Source organism: Vicugna pacos, chromosome 12, assembly GCF_048564905.1.
Source record: "Vicugna pacos chromosome 12, VicPac4, whole genome shotgun sequence".
NCBI lineage: Eukaryota > Metazoa > Chordata > Mammalia > Artiodactyla > Camelidae > Vicugna > Vicugna pacos.
The window spans coordinates 28513927-28533461 of NC_132998.1; the positions used below are offsets into that span (position 1 = coordinate 28513927).

The 19535-nt window shown below is 45.8% G+C and overlaps 1 protein-coding gene across 2 annotated transcripts in view; it reads right to left on the reverse strand.

The window, feature by feature from the left end:
• CHST11 (carbohydrate sulfotransferase 11) overlaps positions 1-9747 on the reverse strand; it is a 241142-nt gene extending 231395 nt beyond the window's left edge. The window contains exon 1 of one of the 2 annotated variants that reach the window (XM_006205880.4): positions 8943-9747. In XM_006205880.4, coding sequence (XP_006205942.1) covers positions 8943-9045 — 103 coding nt within the window. In that variant the 5' untranslated portion in view covers positions 9046-9747. Of the gene's footprint in view, positions 1-8927 lie in introns of both variants that reach the window. The other variant, XM_006205879.4, reaches the window with a different exon arrangement.
• Positions 9748-19535: the final 9788 nt, after the last annotated feature.

Here is a 19535-nt window from a genome sequence, read left to right on the forward strand (position 1 = left end):
CTCTTCAGTGATGTCAAATGGATATAGTGGACAGCCAAGGCCTGACACTGGTCTCTGGACTGCAAATTCTGTGCTTTTTTGCACCAGAGTGAATGACCATGAACAATGGCATTAAAGGTAAACTATGTCAACTGTTAAGAAATGTAACTAGTCCCATTACACCACCACCTCAGAGGGGCCTTTGTGTTGTGCCTCTTCCGGGATTCTTTGAAGTTAACAGTTTCTAACAGAAACCCAGCCACCAGCCTATTTCATTTGTGTTGCCTTTGTGGGTTTTTTTTTTTCTTTTTTCACAAGGCTTTTAAGATAACTGCTTAAGCCAGAGATTGATAAGGACTTAAACACTTACATTACCAGGTTTCTTCATGTCTAATCCATATCTATCCAAGTTAGACTTAAGCTCCAGTGATCCTGGAAGTATCAGTCCTGCCCATACTATTTATCTAAAGCCAAACTCTGACTCACCCCTGCTAGAACTAGCCCTGGGTTAACACTGTCCTTGTACCCAAAGTTGATTATGGCAGGCCTGCCAATCACCCAGCTACATTCAAGACAAGTCTACACCTGGGGTTCCAAAGCCTTGTGGACGTGCACTCTGCCACAAAGGGGCCTGAATAGGAAACATCAGGCCTTCCATTTTCATTGACTCTAGAAAAAGAAACTTAATGTTAAAAATACAGATTCATGTTAAATATGAATTGAAACAAACACCCAAATCCAACTTGTCATACCAAGTTCCATGCTGTTTATGAAACTCAGATATCCCGAGGAGGAAAGTCACAAGGTGAAGAAACTCAATAATCCCACTACGCTCAGCATATTTCAATGAGCCATCATTTACAACTGAATCATAAGTAGATTTACAGATATGACTGTCTACTGTCACCTAAACTAATCCTCACAAAATGGCATAGAAGCTTAAAGAGATCCCAGCCAAGAAACCACAGCTTGGACACAATATTCACAACGCATACACACAAGAAAATGGCCTTCCTCTCTTTCCCTGAGTCTTGTATGCCACATTACAAGGTAAAAAGGATGAGAGAATCAGAACTGACAAGGAGTCAGTTAACAGAATTATCCAGATGATAAAGAACATGTGGATTTACAATCACTATTGTTGAAAGTTACAAATATCCTTATTCTACATATTTGGATAATGGGAGTAATGTGTATAAATTTTCCATAAGCAAAATATATGGGGGATATCTGTTCAAATATGTTTTACCAATAGGGTGTGGTGAGTACTCTGGATGTTTGCCCATCATCCATTCCACCCCCTTCTAGAAGGCCTTTCTACATGGCAGAGACTGTTAATTTAAAAGCTATGTTTCCTAGGCTTTCTTGAAACCAGGGTTCTGAATGTGAATTTGGTTCCCTGAAATAGAAGTACTCATTCAAGATTTAGAAAGAAGCCATGAGCTAAAGGCCCCCTTCCTGCCTTCTGGGTTTTCTTCCTACTGGCAAACGTGGTGATGTGGATGTGAAGGTTTTTTGCAACAGCATGAAAGGGACCACCATGCTTCATGAAAAGGCTTTCTGGGTGTCAAGAGGTGACTATAGTGGAGAAGATTCCAATTCTGGAATCAGGATTTCTGATGCCCCATTCCCAGTGTCATTAGTTTGTTCTTGGATTCAGTGGTTCCAGAAATGGTCTTGAAAGTAGTAGCAAGCTTGGTGGGTCAGTTTTTTTTGAGCAGTCATGTTAATATGTGCTTATAAGTTATTACAGACACTACCACGATTAGCTGGGACTCATTTCTGGAGGCCCAGCCAAGAGCCCTATGCCTCCAGCCCTCTCATCAATTTTATAAGCATTGGATTCCCTCCATTAAATACCTTTCTGTCTAAAATACCTAGACCGCTTTCTAGTTCCTGCCCTGAAGCCTGACTGAATCCTAGCAAACCAGGAGCAAAGAGGTTTGGGAGATAAATGAAACAGACCATATCGGAAGCTGTTTGGACACAGTAAGCCAAGCTGGCTCTCCCCTTTGGACTCTATTCATATTAGTGGGATGTGGGTGGGGGCAGAAGAGGCATCCTGGCCAATCACTTATTTACTTACTAAACGTTTCCTAAGCATCTCTGGACCAAGCTCAGAGGCTATAAAGAGGAACATGGCGCAGGTTTCTCAAAAGAGGAAGATGTACAAGTAAACAACCAACTACAACGCATTTCTAAAAAGGCTAGGGAAAAGAAATGCTCGAGGATCATGGGACCTCAATGGCCTTGAAAGAAATCCACACTGGTGACACTTTCCCCAAGAAACATCCATGTCTATTTCTCTGTGAACTTCCAGGCTCGAGCCCCATGTTAAATAACTTACTTTCCCACATTCCCATTCTGACACTTACCAACCTCATCAGTTAACCAAAGAGAGAGAGAGACTGACTGCAAGCCCTAAGGCTCTGAAAAGAGTGCACATTTCCCAGGGAGGGCAGGAAAAACTTAAAGGCCTGCATGCTGGCAAAGCCTTTACAAAGCAGGTGATCAGGGCTGATCAGGTACCTCCAGGCCCTCAGTTGGAGCCTGAGTCTTGCAGGAGTGCCATTTCTCATCACCTTACTGAGGTTACAGTGTGCCATGGTTTACAGAAGGCACTTCACAATTTACAGGAGCAGGTCCGAGGGCATCAGCTGTAAGACATACCACCACTTGACGGACCACTAAGGAAAAAAAGCTCGGTAAAGGTCGGCACAGCATCAGGACACTATCGATTACAACACAAATTTTTACAAATAGGAAAATGTGAAAAAAAATGAGTATCTTAAAATTGATACAATATAATAGTTCATGGGGTTAGGCAGTAGGAGGTCCCCACACAGGGACCCTGGTCTTTCACTCCCAAATCATCAACCCATTCAGTCTCCAGTTTTCTTGAATGCCTGTGCAAGTCAGGGGCCATTTGTGGTTGTTTTTATCTACGAACGCATGGATCATACCCTGAATATTTGAAGAATTTCCCAACACAAACACAGTTACAATTTTTGTCAAATCTTTTTTTCTGATTCATACATTACTGCTTTAAAAAATGGAAAACTGGGGTGATCTAGTTTGGGGGGTTGATGGTGGGAAAGTGGGATTTACAGGGTAACCACTTCACCAAAGGGCACTACGGCTGCCTTAAGATAAACACAAAATTGCAAGTCAAAGGCTCCAGCACGTCCCCTGCTCTGTGCCCCCTCCCCCAGGAGTCCTGACTCAAACTCTTCCAGGGCTTCCCATCCCGTCCCAGTCAAGACCAAGGTCCACACAGTGTCTCCCCACCTCATCATCTTAACTGCTCCCTCCTTCTGCTCCAGAAACTCAGAGCTGCTTGCCATGTAGCGTCCTGCCTCCCTTGGGGAATAGACTTGTGCTATTCTCTGCCTGGAACATTCTGCCTGGGACTGGGTGGCCACATGACCAGGTCTCTGTTCTCCAGTGTCATCATATCAGGGACATCCCATAATTACCTCTATATTCAATTGCAACCCTGGCCTCCCACAGCCCTCATTCATCTCCTCTGCTTTGTTCTTCTCTCTGCACACCATCTGACATGCCAGACATGTGACTTCTGCCTTGGCTTGATGTCCGCCTAGCCCACTAGAATCTAAGTTCCATGAGGGCAGAAGTCATGTTTTGTTATACCTCCAGTGCCTAGAACAATACCCGACCCAGAGTAGAGGGCAAAGAGAAACACAGAAAGAAAGAGCAACTCTGCTTTCAAGTTTTGACCAGTCATATCTGATCTAAAATATATTACAAACTCCAGGATTTTTTAAAGGACAGATCAGATCACTCAATGAGTTCCTAAGAAGAACTGCCTCTCTCTTCACTTGGGATAAAGATGGGGACTCAAAATTCAAGAGAAGAAAAACAAAAAGAGAAAATGAGTATGTAAAACAATTTCCGGGTTTGCTCAGAATCTGACCTTACAAGTGGTCGCGACTTTCAAGAGTCTTTCTTACTAACAGATTAAGAAGAGGTTTGTCCCTTTAGTGGATTTAAGAAGGGAAAGGGTGGTGCCCGTGCTTGTAAGCCTTTGATTTCCTGTTTTTAAATGGCTGTTGCTGATAGAGCTCGTCAAAAGCAAAATGACTTTTCATCCAGATAAATACAAACAGCAGCTGCCTTTGCTGGAGGGTGGAGTCCCTCACCCCTGCCCCATCAGAAGTTCCCCAACCACTCTTTCTCCAGTGCCTGATCACCACTCTGATTTCAGAGGCAGAGAAATGGAGACTCCTGGGCAGTGGCTGTAACTGTCAAAGGAAATTGCCTAAGTGTATCTGTCTCATCTTCATGCAGCTATGGAACTCCCCATTGAGGCGCAAACATTTAAACTGCCAAGGAGACCCCCATGCTGGAAACGTCTTATCCTTGGGTTATTTAGTGCTATTTCCAGGATTCATAACAGTCTTATATTTGAGGCCCTTCTGACATCTTTTCAAAGGAAGTTTCAGATAGATAACATAAGAACAGCCCCTACAAACTAGTGTGATCCAAACTCATTTCATGTATCAGCAGAAAGATTCTTTAATTTAAAATTAAGTATGTGCAGGGGGTGAAAAAAAAGCAGCACCATTGCAGACTGATAGCCTGCAAAGGGGCTGGGGGCAAGAGCGGAGAGGTGAATGCAACTCTATAAATTTAAACAGTTGTGGTTAAATTGTCTGTCTTTAAACTTAATAACTTGTGACCATAATGATGCACTTGTCTAAAACATATTGTCCATCAAACAAGATACAAAACCCATGATGTGACCTCAACTAATTTTTTAATATATATTCTGTAATCTACAGAAGAAAGTCCCCATTGCCTCTGGGTGGTAGGTTAATGAAAGATTGTTTTTCTTCTGTACTTCCTAAATTTTTCTGAAGTGAGCACCCACTGTGTTTACAATTAGATTAAAATGATAATACAAGAGTATTTTACATTCAGTCTAATCAAGTGAACTACAAAGGGGTAACCCAAGAAGTCTGGAAATAAAGGGTATAATCTTTCAATACATTCAACCAAGGCAAAGAAATCCCAGGCGACAGTGAAAGTAAACATATTGCAAAGGGGAAAAAAAGAGAGAGAGAGAGGAGGAGAAAGAAAGCAAAAAAAAAAGGCTTTCTCCACAGGCTTCTCTTCTATGAACAGGAGCTTTCATACAAAACCACAATCCTACCGAGTCACACAAAAGGAAGGTTCAGAGGAGCTGTCTTCACACACTCAGCACAAATGCAGCCTGGGGGCCCCTCTGCTTTGCCTTGCCCGACACAGCTCCATTAAAGGCCAGCCGGCTGGGGCAGGTAGGCGAGACACTTCAATCCTGGGGATGCACTTTCACGGGATGCTTTCACTGATGGCTCCGACATGTACACAAACCACAGGCATGTAGCTCCATTCTCACTGAAATCAGGAGCAGTTCACGCCCACAGAAGGTATCTCTCATGTGGATGGGTTTCTACTGGTCAGTAACTAAATGAGGCCGAGCTTCCCCAGGGCCCAGGACACCCAGCAGTGCCTCACTGCCTCACACTTCAGGACAGCAAATCTATGCCATGGGAAATGCTGCTGTCTGTTGCAGGGTGAGCAAGATCCAAGACTCAGGGGACCTCAGAGCCCAGGAGGGCGGAGAATTAATTATTCCATCCCCCACTCCCTGTCCCTTCCCCTGCCCTCCCTCCCAAAAGCCAGACTTACTGACCACACATCTTGGCAAGGTTTGCTTTAAACTGAAGAAGCGGATCTCCTAGAGTCCAGGCACTTCTTGCATTCCTCCAGCAATTATTTTATTGAGAACCTACTATGTGCCAGGTACTGTGTAAAATACTGGGATTAGAATGGGGTCTAAAACCTGGTCCCCACCCGAAGACTGTTAACACAGAGTGTCAAAGATCTAAAGAAAACCACCTCTACTGTCAAGACCCACTTCTGCCAAACCCTCCAACCAAATTAAAGATCAATTATTCAAGTTTATATATTAGAAAAGTATAAAAGACAATGAACCTCAAATTAGAATTAGAGGGAGAGACAGCGAGCCCCCCACCAGCTGTCTCCTTTTATTGTTTCTCCCCCTCCCCACACACTCCAGGTATTCGCTAGCCATCAATGAAGCCAGGAATCCATTTCTTTTAGAATACTATTTTGCTATTCCAGATAGAAACAGAAATAGCCCTCCTGCCAGAGGGCTCCAAATTTTTAGCAACACAATCTGTGCCATGCTGTGGTCCCTTCTGCCTCTCCCAGGGTGATCTGGAGAGACAGAAACTGCAGAGGCAGGCTAAAGGATCAGCTATCATTACCCTGAATCCTTCCAAGAAACAAATTTCAGCTAACTTTTAAGGAAACTCAAAATGGTAAGAAAAAGATTTAGCATCAGCTGTCATCAGTGTGCTTTAATAAAATGGAGAGCAAAAGTAAATGTTTAATAAGAATTTCAAAGCATACTGTTATGTCCCATGTAATAATAAATCATCGACATGGAGTTTTTCTGGAACCATATGTAATTCAAAATAAGGAAGACCTTTCAGTTGAGCTACCTGCCCTTCTATGTTCAATAGAACGTATTGAAAGTAGTATTTGCTATGGACTGGGGACAAAATATCAGATGAGCATACTCATATAGATGCAAATAATCCACAAATGCCATTTCTGGGGAGGAAATGGGACCAAGAAGGGAGGCCAAGGCTGAAAGCAGAGGCTCAGGGACAGAGAAGCTTTATCAGGACAGCCTTAGAAAAGGTTCTGTCCCTGGTTCCAAAAGGCCAGACTGAAAGGGGTTAATGCCACTTTCAAGTCACCTTAATATTCCAAATAGAGCTGGGAGTTTTTTGCAAAGTGCCAATTGTAAGTTGGAAGTTTCTTCCTGGCATCTCTGGCTAGCAAATTATTTCCTAATTCTCACACAGGAAAAGAAAAGAACAAGATGCATGAAAACCATGGATAGTAGCAGTCTTACTAGTGAGTATGTCACTACACAACTCACAGGTTAAAGTACGCTCCTGCCGGAGACTAATATTCATCCCTGTTCCGGGCATTTCCGCAGAGAATTACCTGGCACATTCGGTGCAGGCAAAACTTTAAATGGCCCAAACACATCTGCAGTGTCTAGACCAAATCATTTGACCCTTTGTTTAAACTGTTGGAGCCCCAGTATGTTTGCACACCACCCAGTCCCCCAGCCCTCGGGCGGAGTCTGGCCTGGTCTCCGGGATGCCGCTGTCTGTCTGGTCCTGCCCACTGCAACCACCGCCTGGCTGCCAGCAAGTAAGCCAGGTCCATTTTTAAATTCCCTTAGAAGTTTCACAACCACCGGTTTGGGTGAGGAGACAAACACCGCTGTAGTTTGCTGACATGAAACTAAAAATACCCAGCTGCAAACAAAAGCCACCTTTTACAAGACTGGCTCGGATGTCCTGAGGTTACATATGGTAGTGTCCTGCCATATGACCATATCCTTGGCAATGTGGCCGCCTTAACAACTGCTCCAGACTAAGCAGGGGAGAGGGGCCATCCCATCCCCGGCAGTCAAGGAATCTCACACCCGGCAGCTGTGCCTGTCTGATGGAAAGAACAGCTTTATTCCTCTGCCATGGACCCAAACGCAGGCTAGATGAATTCGGGTCTGCGTGTGCTAAAGTGTTAGATACTCACTGAAAGGAGAACGCAGGAGGCAAAAAGAAAACACCAACCCTATAGCCCTGGAAGGAAATGTGTTTCCAGCTCCCTTTTCCTTGCAATTATAAAAGCAAATTATTGTTGTGACTATACAGAGAAGGGCAACTCGGAGACGTGAAAAATGGATTTGGGAGCCAAGGTGGCCCCGTAGGGGCTTGCTGGGGGGCAGGAAGTGGAGGACCAAGGCTCCACGGGGAGATCCGCGTTACCCCGGAAGCCTTTTTGGAAGGTTTTACCTGTTGGGCTTCAGAGCGGAGTTGCGAACTCGGGGCCGCCACGCTCGAAGGCGCCCCTTCCTCCCCAAGTCCCAGACTTTCCTTCGAGGCCCTCGGAAGGGGCAAGCCCTGTCCCTCCCCCAGTCCAGATTTCAGGTGTGTAATTTGTCTAAGACAGTGGGGGCTGCCAGGAGGGGGTTCATTCCTACACGGCCGGGGCCACCAGAGGACCCCAGATGCTCAGAACCCAGGAGTGGGGGATGCAATCTGACGGTCAGCCCAGGATTCGGCCAAAGTTTCCTCCCAACTACGGAGGCACGACCCAGGAGCTCTGAATCCCCCAGCGCAGGGTCGAGGGGGTGGTGTTGTGGGGGATGGAGCAGGCCCAGAGGCATCAGCCGCAAGGTCAATGCGGAGCCGCACCCCGGGGGCAAACAGCCGGCGCCGGGCCCCTTCCCCAGCCAGCTGAGGGGTAGCACCAAGCACCCAACCTCTCCCCACACCTGCTCAGTGCGGCGCCAAGCCCCGGACACGTGGGAGCCTAGCCCCGAGCTCCCCAGCTCTCGGCGGGGACTCGCAACCTTGCTGGAGCGCGCACCCTTTGCCCCTGGCCCCCCAGCCAGGAAGAGGCAGAGCGCTGGGGCGCGGGGGCGGCCGACTCCCGGCGCCCGTTTCATCTTCAAACCTCGGCAGGAGAGAGGAGGGAGTTTCGTTCTCTTCAAATCAACCTCCCACCCCAGGAGCTTCTCACAACCTCTGTCTTGCCCTGCTACCTTCGCAGACTGGCAGACCAGAGACACAAAGAAAAAAAAAAAAAAACTACCGCCGCTCTGGTCCCATCCTCCAGCCTCGAGCAGGGAGGAAGAACAAGAGCGTGCATATCTTCCCTCCTCCTCCTCATCCCGACTCGGTGATCCAGGCAGACCCGGTCAGCAAGGAACCCTGAGGTGGCCCAGGGAGAAGAGGTAAGGTTGGAAGAGGCAGAAACCAGGCGGAGTGAGACAGCGAGCGAGAGCGCGCGAGAGAAGAAAATATCCAACAAAACCACGCTAACGCGCCCCCTACCTGGGTGCAACATACTTTGGAAATAGAAGATGACCAGGATAAAGGATCCCAAGCAAGTGGCCAGCACCATCCGGCAAATTCTGTTCATCCTCATTACTTCCAGCAGCGCCGGCTTCATGGCTTTGTCCTGGCTACGGGGACCCGGGTGTCCGGGAGGCGCGCCCGGAGCGCGTAAAAGAGGACCTCGCCGTGAGGAGCGGAGCCCGGGAGGCGCAGACTAAGGCTGGGCAGGATTCGCAAGGAGGATCGGACTGGCTTCGCGGCGCTCTCGGAGCCCCCGGCCCCGGGCAGGGGTGTGGAAGGCGCCGGAGTTGCTCTGGAAGTGCGGAGATGCGTGGACCTGCCGGCCGCGCGCTCTTGCTCCTCCGGCTGCTCCTCCTCGCCTCTCCTCCGCCGCCTCCGCTCTCGCCGGTGACCGCCGCTGCCTCCTCTCGGGCCGGGCGGCTGGGGTGCGAGCGATGATGATGGTGCCGCCGCCGCTGCCGCTGCGCTGGCCGTTGTGGCAGTCGGACCGGCCCCCTCCCTCCTCTCCAAAGGCTACTTCATTGCGCTCCAATGATCTATATATTCCGGGGCTGGGTTTTACCAAATGCAACTCGCAGCCCCCGGCGAGGGGAGGGCGCCTGCGGAGAGCAGCAGGGTGGAGGGAGGGACCGGAGCGCCGGGGCGGAGCGTCGCGCTCCCCCCGCCCCTACCCTGGATTTGGTCGCGTCCAGCTGTTTCCCGGGGAGTGCGGAGCGCGCGCCGCGCTCCCGCAGGGTCCCAAAAGCCCTCAGTCCCCGGCCGTGCCCGGCCGCCGTCTGGAGGTTGTGTGTCAGCGTTTCCATGACAAAACTCGGAGGAAAAAAATACGAATAAAATCGCGTCGGTGCTGCCACCCACTCCTGCCGGCGTGTGAAGAGGGAAGTGACGGGGAGCGGGTGGGACACGGGAAGAGCAGGTCCAGCGGAATCCTTGGTTTCCTGCGAATCCTTGGTTAGGGTAGCCTGGAAGTTACCCCAAGCCCCCAGGGAGCGAGTGGCCTTTTCCTGAAGCTCTGAACCGAGCGGTTTCGGTTTTTTTCTTTTAAACGACAGCCCAGCATGAGCGACCTTTTGGAAAGGGGTTAAAGACGGCTGACTTGAGGTCAGGGTTAGGAAAACTACATAACCCTCAGGGGTCAGGCGACAGCTAAGCTTTCCCGGGGGGTTATGCAGAGTCTCTGACACCCACCTCCCTCAACAGGGCAAAAAGGGTTGTCTGGATTTTCGAAGTCTGAATTCCCAAAGGGGAGAGCTCCCTCCAAATCCTCCAAAGTGCAAAAAAAGTCTTAGCGCAGTGGATGTGAGAGGATGCCCCCCACGAAGTCACTCCTCCTGGTACAACTAACCACTGGAAAAAACCAAGCCCGCTTTAGCACTGGCAGGTAAATGGAAAGATGGCGTTGTTTTCTTGTTTTGGGTGAAGTGATTTGAAAATTTCAACTCCATGCATTTAGACTGTTTAGCAATCAAGTGGATACTGGTATACAGTGCAGAGATCACTGACTCACTCACCCAGTACTAGCTGGAGAAAACTGGTTACTATAGTCCACTTATCTAACTACCCAGAGTGGAAGATTTTGTTGTTCTGCCCGTTGTGAATTCTGTGAGCAAAGAGATAAGGCTGCCATATCCTTTTATACGTTTACAACAGGTTTTTTAAAGTTAAAGGGTTGTTTAAATTCCAACAATATATACCAGGGAAAAAAAGTTATTGTAAAGACTAACTTTTGTGCATGTTGTCAAATCTTTACTACTATTAACTCAACTAGTAATGAAATAAGATAATGTGTCTTTCAATACATCTCACATAACAGGCATTTGATAAATACTTATTGAATCTGAATGTAATGAGCCTTATTCTCCTCTGAATACATAAGAGACACAACTTGAAAACAGATGCAGGCAACAAAACCCACCTCTACAACCTCAGGTCCCCTCCCCCAAAGTCTTCCTCCAGCAGTTGGGAAGTAGGGAAAGTAACAAAGTCAGCAGCCTTGACTTTGACTTTGATTACAGAAGACAATTACAGCACAATATTTATGTGGCCGGTTTGTACTGTATTAATTTGTGCTTTCTTGTGAATGAGCTATAAAGGCAGCCGAGCTAAACAAGATCCAGTACAAAGTCATTCTTCACTGATTTCTGCCCCCAACAGGAGATCAGGAATGGGAGCTACACTTACCCTACACACCCAGCCTCCACCAAGGCAGGGTTCCTTGCAAGGAGCATGGCTAGATGGGCACTTGCAGTGCTTAGCCTAGAATGTAAGGCTCTCATTTATCTCCTGGTTTTACAAAACAGGCTGGGAGTTGCTCCCAGGTCACCCAACTGGTCTCTCACCTTCCTGTATAAAAGCCTGGACGTGCATAAGGCAGTCTGGGAAGTCATGGGGCCAAGGTGGAGGTCAGAAGCCAAATCCCAGGTGGGTCATGGAAGGCTTAGTTGGCCCCTCTGGTGAGGAAGGATGGTGAACCATGCCCAGCATCCATTTTTGCATTCTCACAGTCAGGAATGGGCCCAAACATACAGTGAGGAATAAGGTTCTGACAGGTGAATCACCACCTCTTCCAAGAAGCCTTCCCTGATTTCTCACTTGAAGTGGCTTCTTTCCACCTCTGTGCTCTGAGCACTAGGTCCAAACCCCTCTTGGGTCACTGTACCTACTAAACTGAGTTTATTCATATGTTGCTTTCTCGTGCTCAGCAGAGCAACTGGCACCAGATTGCTCTGGTACAAATAAGTCTGAGATGGACATATAATGCCTTCTTGGACTAGGAAGTTGAATTAGATCCTTTCTGAAGTCTATGGTAATGGTCAGTGGTGAAAGTCTGTGACTCTGTTGTTCTATGCACATTAGGGATGAGAGAAAAGTTCTATTTCTTGTCTTCTTATCCCACAGTCATTGCTTTCTTTCCTTTTCTATCGTAACAAAACTTCATTGTATCTTTTATGCATGCTACATGATAAATATTGACCCAATAAAGGACAGTGTTCACTGATAAGACTGAAGAGGAAGGAGATTTGATGTATTGAATTTTGAAGAGAAGTAAACAGAAGGCTGCCTCTCACATCAAGCTTTTTGTTTTCCCAATGTACCAGTCAGGACAGATGAGGTTACACTGCAATAACAAACAAGCCCTAACTTTAATGGCTTAAAACATCCAGGGCTGAGGTCTCACTCCAACACCTGTCTGCCATGGGTCAGCAGAGGGGCTGAACATGTGGAATACCTCGTACAGGAAGAGGCTTAAGCAGCACCCCGCTAGAACATTGCCTGGGGAAAGGAGGCCTCACCCCAACAATTCAGTGATCCAGCCCAGAAAAGGCACATGTCACTTCTGCTCATCATTCATTGGCCAGAACTACTCACTTTCTGCTCCACATCCCATCCAGGCCAGGAAGTCAGAAAGCCCAAAGCATTTGGAAACCGTCTTCCTGGCTGCAGCCCCCTGTCCCTCTTCAGACCTTATTTTCCCTCGTCTTTCTAAATACCCTTTCACCTCCGAGAGCTTCAGCACATCGGCTCTGGGCTCATCATGGGGCCTGGCTAACCCGTGGTTGATCGTGAGGCATGAATCTTACTCTCCAAATGAAACAACATACAAATTAAATTGAGGCTCTGTCAATTTCAAAACTGCTTGTGTGGCCCCTGAAAACCATGTTGAGGAGAAAGTTATGTGTATGTGGATGATCTTGGAAAATTCAGAGGAGAGAAAGATGCAACATCAGAATTCCAGCTTGTGTGTGCCATCAGCAGTGAACCAGCAGATCTTTACCAAGCCCTCCCATACCTGCAGGCTGAGTTCTACCTCATTCCTGTAGGTGACACCTTCAATGTACAGTCTTGTTAAGATCTTGCAGAACTGGCCGCCAATTTCTGCACTTTTTTGGAAGGAGATGTGGGCTCAAGGCACTGGTAGACAGAGAGCTCTTTAGCATCCTTAGAGAAGGCGGGGGGAATGTCTTCAGCCAACATCAGCCAGGAGCCCCAGACTGGCTCCTCCCAGGATGGGCTCTGCCCATTTGCATCTCTCTGGCACCTCCAGCACAAAGTACACTCAGTTAACCAGAGCACAGTAAATATTTGTGGAGTTGAATCAGAAACCATTTGCCTACAGCATGTGGAGAACTTAGGGTACCACTCTTCTTCAGGTAGGTAAACCGCAAGTACACAAGTAGGTTACTCATGACATGGCTCTAAGAGAGGCTCTTCTTCCCTGGCCTTTCAGAACAAGGGAGCGAGGAGAGAACAGAGAGAAGAGGAGATAGAGAAAGAGGGAGGAAAGGAGAAAGGGAGGGAAGAAAATAAGGGAGGGAGGGGAGGAAAATAAGGGAGGAAAGAAAGAGCTGCTATTATTCTGTTTCACTTTCTGATTCTGCCTTTGACCTTCCACCCAGTTTAGGCCCAAGAGACTCCTCTCCCTCTGTTGGACCGTCAGACCCTCGGGCACTACCCCAAGCCCCCTTCAACTGCCTTCGGTGGCCTCTGCCACCCTCCCTGTCTCCACCCACAGTCCAGAAATCAGCTCCCCAAGCTGCTCATCTCTCTCAAGGATTTCTTAACTGGTGGTCCCTGGTCAACTCCCAAACTCCCATCCAGATGACCTGGAAGCTCTTCAGCTCCAGTCAGATGATCCTGCCCCTGCCGACCCCAGGGACACGTCTCCAGTGTGGCCACAGGGGAAGCCAAATGTGTACATGGTGTCCTCAGTGCTTTACACATTTCCCCTCACCACAAGCCTCCACATGGGGCCATTTTCTCGGTTTACAGAGGAGGAAACTGAGGCAGAGAAAGGTGACACACCCAGGGTCACACAGCTGGTGCTGCCAGATCCAAGGTCGAAAAGCTAGAAAGCAGCTAGCAGCAGGGACTCCAGGGTCCCCTCTCTTCTCCTTCCAGACTGCCAGTCAGGCTGAGGGCTCAGACCAACCAGGTGGGTCTGTGTGACCTGAGGCAGGTCATCTCATCCCTCTATACCCTACCTTCTCTGCCTATAAAATGAAGGCAGCTACAGCTGCAGCAATGGGCAGGACACCAGAGAGGGTGACATGGCACTCAGCGACTGTTGGGTGACCTCCCTGGTTTTTTTTTTTTTTTCCTTTTCACCTCTGCTAGCCCCTCGGTATGCCCCTTCTTAGTGACATTAGCATTTCTGGAGCCCACTTTGACATCACAACATGGTAATTTATTGAAATGGTCATTTGCTTTTGCTCTCCTGGTATTCTTCACTTCTCTGCTCCTCCATTTCAAGCAGGCTTTGTGCTCCCTTGCCTCAGGGATTTGATAAAGACATTCTTAGGGGCAAAAATTCTGGAAGAGGTAATGCTGAGCAGTATCCTGTAGTATCGATTTCCTACAATTCATCCATTGATTGATAGGCATTTGCACTTTTTCCAGTTTTCAACTAATCTGAATGACATGATTCTGCAATGCATATTTACGTAAAAGTCTTTGTATGGACAAATGTTTTCATTTATTTTGGGCAACCATCTAAGATGCTCCATGAGCCTGTGCCTTCTTCAAAGTGACTATACCCTTTTGCCTTCCCATCAGCCAAGTAGGAGAGTCCCACCTCCTTGCCAACACTTAGTGCTGTCAGTATTTTTGATTTTAGCCATTCTACTGAGTGTGTAGTAATATCTTACTGTAGTCTTAATTTCACTTCCCTGATGACTAGCGATGTTGAACACCTTTTCATGTGTTTCTTGATCATTCAGAAATTTTCCTTTGTAAAATATCTGTTCAACTCTTTCACCAGTTTTTTAAAATTGAGTGATTTCTCTTTTTTTATTAGTTGTAATATTATTAAATCACTTATGTTTTCTGAGTATCAGCTCTTTCAGATATACGGTTGGTATATGTTTAATCTCAATCTGCTTGCCTTTTAGTGTTTCTTCACTGTGCCTTTTGAAGAGCAAAAGTTTTCAAACCTGATAAAGTCCGTTTTATAAATTGTTTCTTTGATGGTTCATGTCTTTTGTGTTCTCTGAAAGAAATCTTCGCCAAACTCAGTGCCACAAACATTTTCTCCTGTGGCTTCTTGTAGAAAGTGTCATATTTTCAGCACTTATATTTAGGTCTTTGATCCATTTTGAGTGAATTGCAGTGTACAGTGTGAGGTAAGCATGGAGATTCTTCTTTTTTTTCCATACAGATATCCAGTTGTTCCAGCACTGTTTTATATGATTTCAGCCCATGTTGTACAATTAAAGTATGCCACATCAGGATATAAATCCCCATAAGCATGCTGCAGTCCTCAAGATAATAACAGAATTCCAATGATGTAGTAGAAATGAGGTCAGAAAAGCATGACTGAATTCACCTTTCTCCCCCAAATCCCTTGGGATGTCCTGTATTGCTGCCCTATGATCTATGTCCTTCCATGGGTTAACAGAGGCAAAAAAGAACAGCCACTCCTTGGTCCACTAATAGACATGAGGTTAGATCACTGAAAAACCTCAATGGGCCTGTTTTATTTTATTTAACTAAGGACCTGATTCAAAGAAATTTATTGTAACAGTCCTCATCAAGAGTTTACAGTAATTACTTATTTAATGTGTATTTTTCCAGTGGTCTCTGAGCTCTGGGACCACGTTTGTATCACATCTAACATGACAGTGTAGACACAGGACAGTCTAGAAATACATATTTAAATGAATGATATAATTTATACCCAGCATCCTAGTAAAGATTATAAATATTGGTGATACCCTGTGCTGGGAAGGATGTGGAGAAGAGAGAACCTTTACATACCGAGAGTGGAAGTGAGTGTAAATTATACAACTTTTACAACATTTCTGAAAAGTGAACCAGCAATAACTTGACTAATACCACTAAGTTACTGTTCAGAGATCTGGAGCTGGGCTGAAAATCACCTAAGTGTCTAATAAATAGGGTTTGGTTAAGCAAATGATAAAACCTCCATACAATGGAATGCTTACTCTACAGCCACTAGAAAGGGAAATGGCCAAACCAATTAAAGGTGTCTACGTGTGCTCTTGCTTTGTATAAATAAACAAATATAAATATATTTATCTACGAATATATATACAACAAAATATTAATAGGTATTCCATGGGTATCGAGATTTTTTGAAATTGATTGATTATATCCTGTAAGTATTTTCTAAAGAGTATATATTATTTTTAAACAGGAAAACTGTATAGCTATTTCATTTTCAGAGGAAAAAAGATTCTAATAAAAGGAGAATATGTTTCTTAAACCATCAAGATCCAATTCAAGCCCCTACTTCCTCCGTGAAGCTTTCCCTACTTACTTCAGCCTACAGAGATATCTTCCTGTTTCTAAGAATTAAACCCCTCCTCGATAATTCAGCACTTCCAGGCTGTTGAATAGCTGTAGAGTCAGTTGGTGAGCTATGCCATGTCTCCTGGGCCATGCTGCACGAGCTCAGGAAGGTTGACGCTGGGACCTATTGCCACAGACATGGTGCAATGCTGGACACACGGCAGATGACACACAAGTCCTTGCCAGTTAATTTCCTGATACATTAGAATGGGCTCCAGTTGCATATCTACTGCAGGCCAGACACTGCTAAGCACAGGACACACACTGCCACTAATCCTCACATCGGTCACACAAGGACAGCATGAGTTATCCCATTACACAGATGACAAAACTGAGCCTCAGAAAGATTAAGGGACTTGCCCACATTTATGCAGCTGTTCCACGTGGGTGGGAGGTGGGTTTGAACCAAGACCCATGCTTCAGAGTCTATCAACCATGTCTATCTGCTCCACAGACATCTAACATCACCCCCTCTAGACTTCTCATCAAGATCATGCCTTATCAAGATCAATCCTTAAAGGAGCTTGGAGACAGAGATCATAGTGTGCAGGGGAGCTGGGGGCAAGCAATTAGGAGTTAAAGGAGAGGTTTTTCCTCCAGTCATCTGGATTCTCGCCTTTGCACTCACAGACAAACTCATGTTCAGAGCCTTTCCTAGTGCAGGTCAAATCTCAGTGACTTTTAAACCAGACCTTAATAGTTTCTCTGTCCCCCCTCACCTCTCCTCCTACAACAGTTTAGATGGAAGGATGAGTTGAGTCTGTGTAAAAGATTGGCTCAAACAATATTCATCTTTGTCTTTTTTTTTTTTTTGCCCTGGGGTGTAGTGAAAAACCATGCCTCTCAGAGTTGTTTATGACTCTCTCTGGAGATGAAAGGGCTCTCTATAAACTTACTGACCCAAAAGCATTGTGAGGTGGCGGGGCACAAAAAAGAGGAATTAGCTAAGTATTCAGGGTTAGAGACGTTTTTCCCTAAAAAACAATCTCTTGCATTATGTGGGCAGCCTGAGAAATATTTGTTAAATGTTTATCTCCAAAATATAAAACTCCCGTATGTCAAAGAAAAAGGAACAAAGTTAAACAGCAAAGAAAAATCTGGTGGAAATGTTCACAGAAAGAAAGAAAGAATGTAAGGAGGGAGGGAAGGAAGGTGAAAGGTGAAACTACTATATATAAAGAGCTCACATGAACAACCTAATACACCACTGAGACCCCAAAAAACACGTGAACAAAAGACACGGATGGCATTTTTCACACTTCCAGAAAGGACAGTTAACTCGATAATAGAACATGGGGAAAGGTATACCCTCAGTAGTTTAAAATAAGCAAACCAAAACACCATTTTGGTGTTCTTAGACACCGTTTTAGTGTATCAAAGTAGCAACGGTTTGTGTTAAATGATACATTTTCCTTGAAGCAACTGGAACAACCCCTTTGGAAGTACAGGTGTCCTTTATCCTAGCAATGGGGCTGAGCCACCAAGGGTGGTTACGTCTATCACTTTGGCGGCCACCCGTCACACACTACAACCCACCACAGACAGTAATAGCGAAATCTTTACTGGAGCAGCCCCTGAGGGGCTAGTTTCTGGTTTAGTATGCTCCTACCTGCTTCTCTGACCCTCCTAGGATTTCTATGAGCTATCTAACATCCTTTCAAATATTCACGATCTTCTTAAGCTAGCAGAGTAGTTGCCTTTAAACCAAGAACTCCCATTGATACATACTTGACTTTCCAAAGCTCACTTTTCCCATCGGAAAATGCAAGGAATGATGCCTATTTCTAAGGGAAACAAGCCAAACAGTGTATGATTCCAACTATATGACATTCTGGAAAAGGCAAAACTATGGAAACAATAAAATGATCAGGGATTGCCAAGGGTTAGAGGGGAGGGAGGAATGCACAGCTGGGGCACAGACGATTTTTAGGGTAGTGAAGACACTCTCTGTGATACCGTAGTGGTGGATACACACCAGTACATGTTTGTCTAAACCCACAGACTGCACCACATCAAGAGTAAGCCCTAATATAAACTATGGATGCTATGATGTATCAGGATATCCTCACTTGTGATAAATGTCTCACTTTGGTGGGGAATATTGATAATGGGGGGCTGTGCATGAGTAAGGGCACGTATATGGGAAATCTCTGTAAGTCCATCTCAACGTTGCTGTGAACCCTGAATTGCTCTAAAAAAATTAAGTGTTAATTTTAAAAGCACATCTTTTTTTAAAAAATACTTTTTAAAAAATTTAATTATTGTGTGTGGGGGGGTAATTAGGTTTATTTATCTATTTATTTTTAGAGGAAGTACTGGGGATTGAACCCAGGACCTCATGCATGCTAAGCATGCGCTCTACCACTTGAGCTATACCCTCCCTCCGCAAAAGCACATCTTTAAATAATAGAAGAAATATGATTTTAAAAACTGCAAAGACCAGGCTAAATAACCTTTCAGATCCCTTCTTGTTCTGATCCTGGGGTGACTCTAAAATTGTCAGCTGATAATTCTAGTTTCCCGCTGATGGGTCACATCAGTGCCAACTATATCAGGAACCCAAAGGAGATCCTTTTAAACATGACCTCTTCTCGGAGGGGGGGGGGAGGGTGTCTTGCCCTCAAACTGATATTTCTCAAAAACAAAAAAAAAAAGAGCAGGTTGAATGATGGGTGTGGGTAAACAGCCATCACCTTGGAACACAAACCTTATTCTGTGGAGTCAAATTTTTAATACTCAAGATGTTAAATAATCTTGTTATGATAATGATAAACTCAGAGCTCTGAAAATGAAATTAGGAACGCTGATGAGCAAAGGAGAGCAGCAAGGACTAATTGTAAACAGCAGGGTGTGAATTTTCTGAGCCATGGGAGCAAGAGGGATTATGCTCACACAAGATGCTTCAGGGAGTGAGCAGTGCCGGGACTCAGAGGCAGGAGTTCCAATCCAAAGTCAGACACCAGCTGACCAGGTGGCTTAAAGCAAGTCATTGCCCTTCCCTGGGTCTCAACAGCCACGTGAGATAAAGCCAGAGGAAAGAAATATCCAGATACACAAGGGTTTGTTAGGATATGTTAAGTAAGAGGATTCAAGTAGTAACTCTTGGCAGGAACATTCTCTGGGGTGAAGGATCCATCTTTTCTCCCTGGTTTTAATTGTAAGGTCAATGCCATCTGGACAAGACCGCACCTCCTGTGGAGTTGTACTAGATTACGCTCAAGAGTGTTGAACTTCAGGGTGTGGGTACAGCTCAAGTGAGAGAGTGCATGCTTAGCA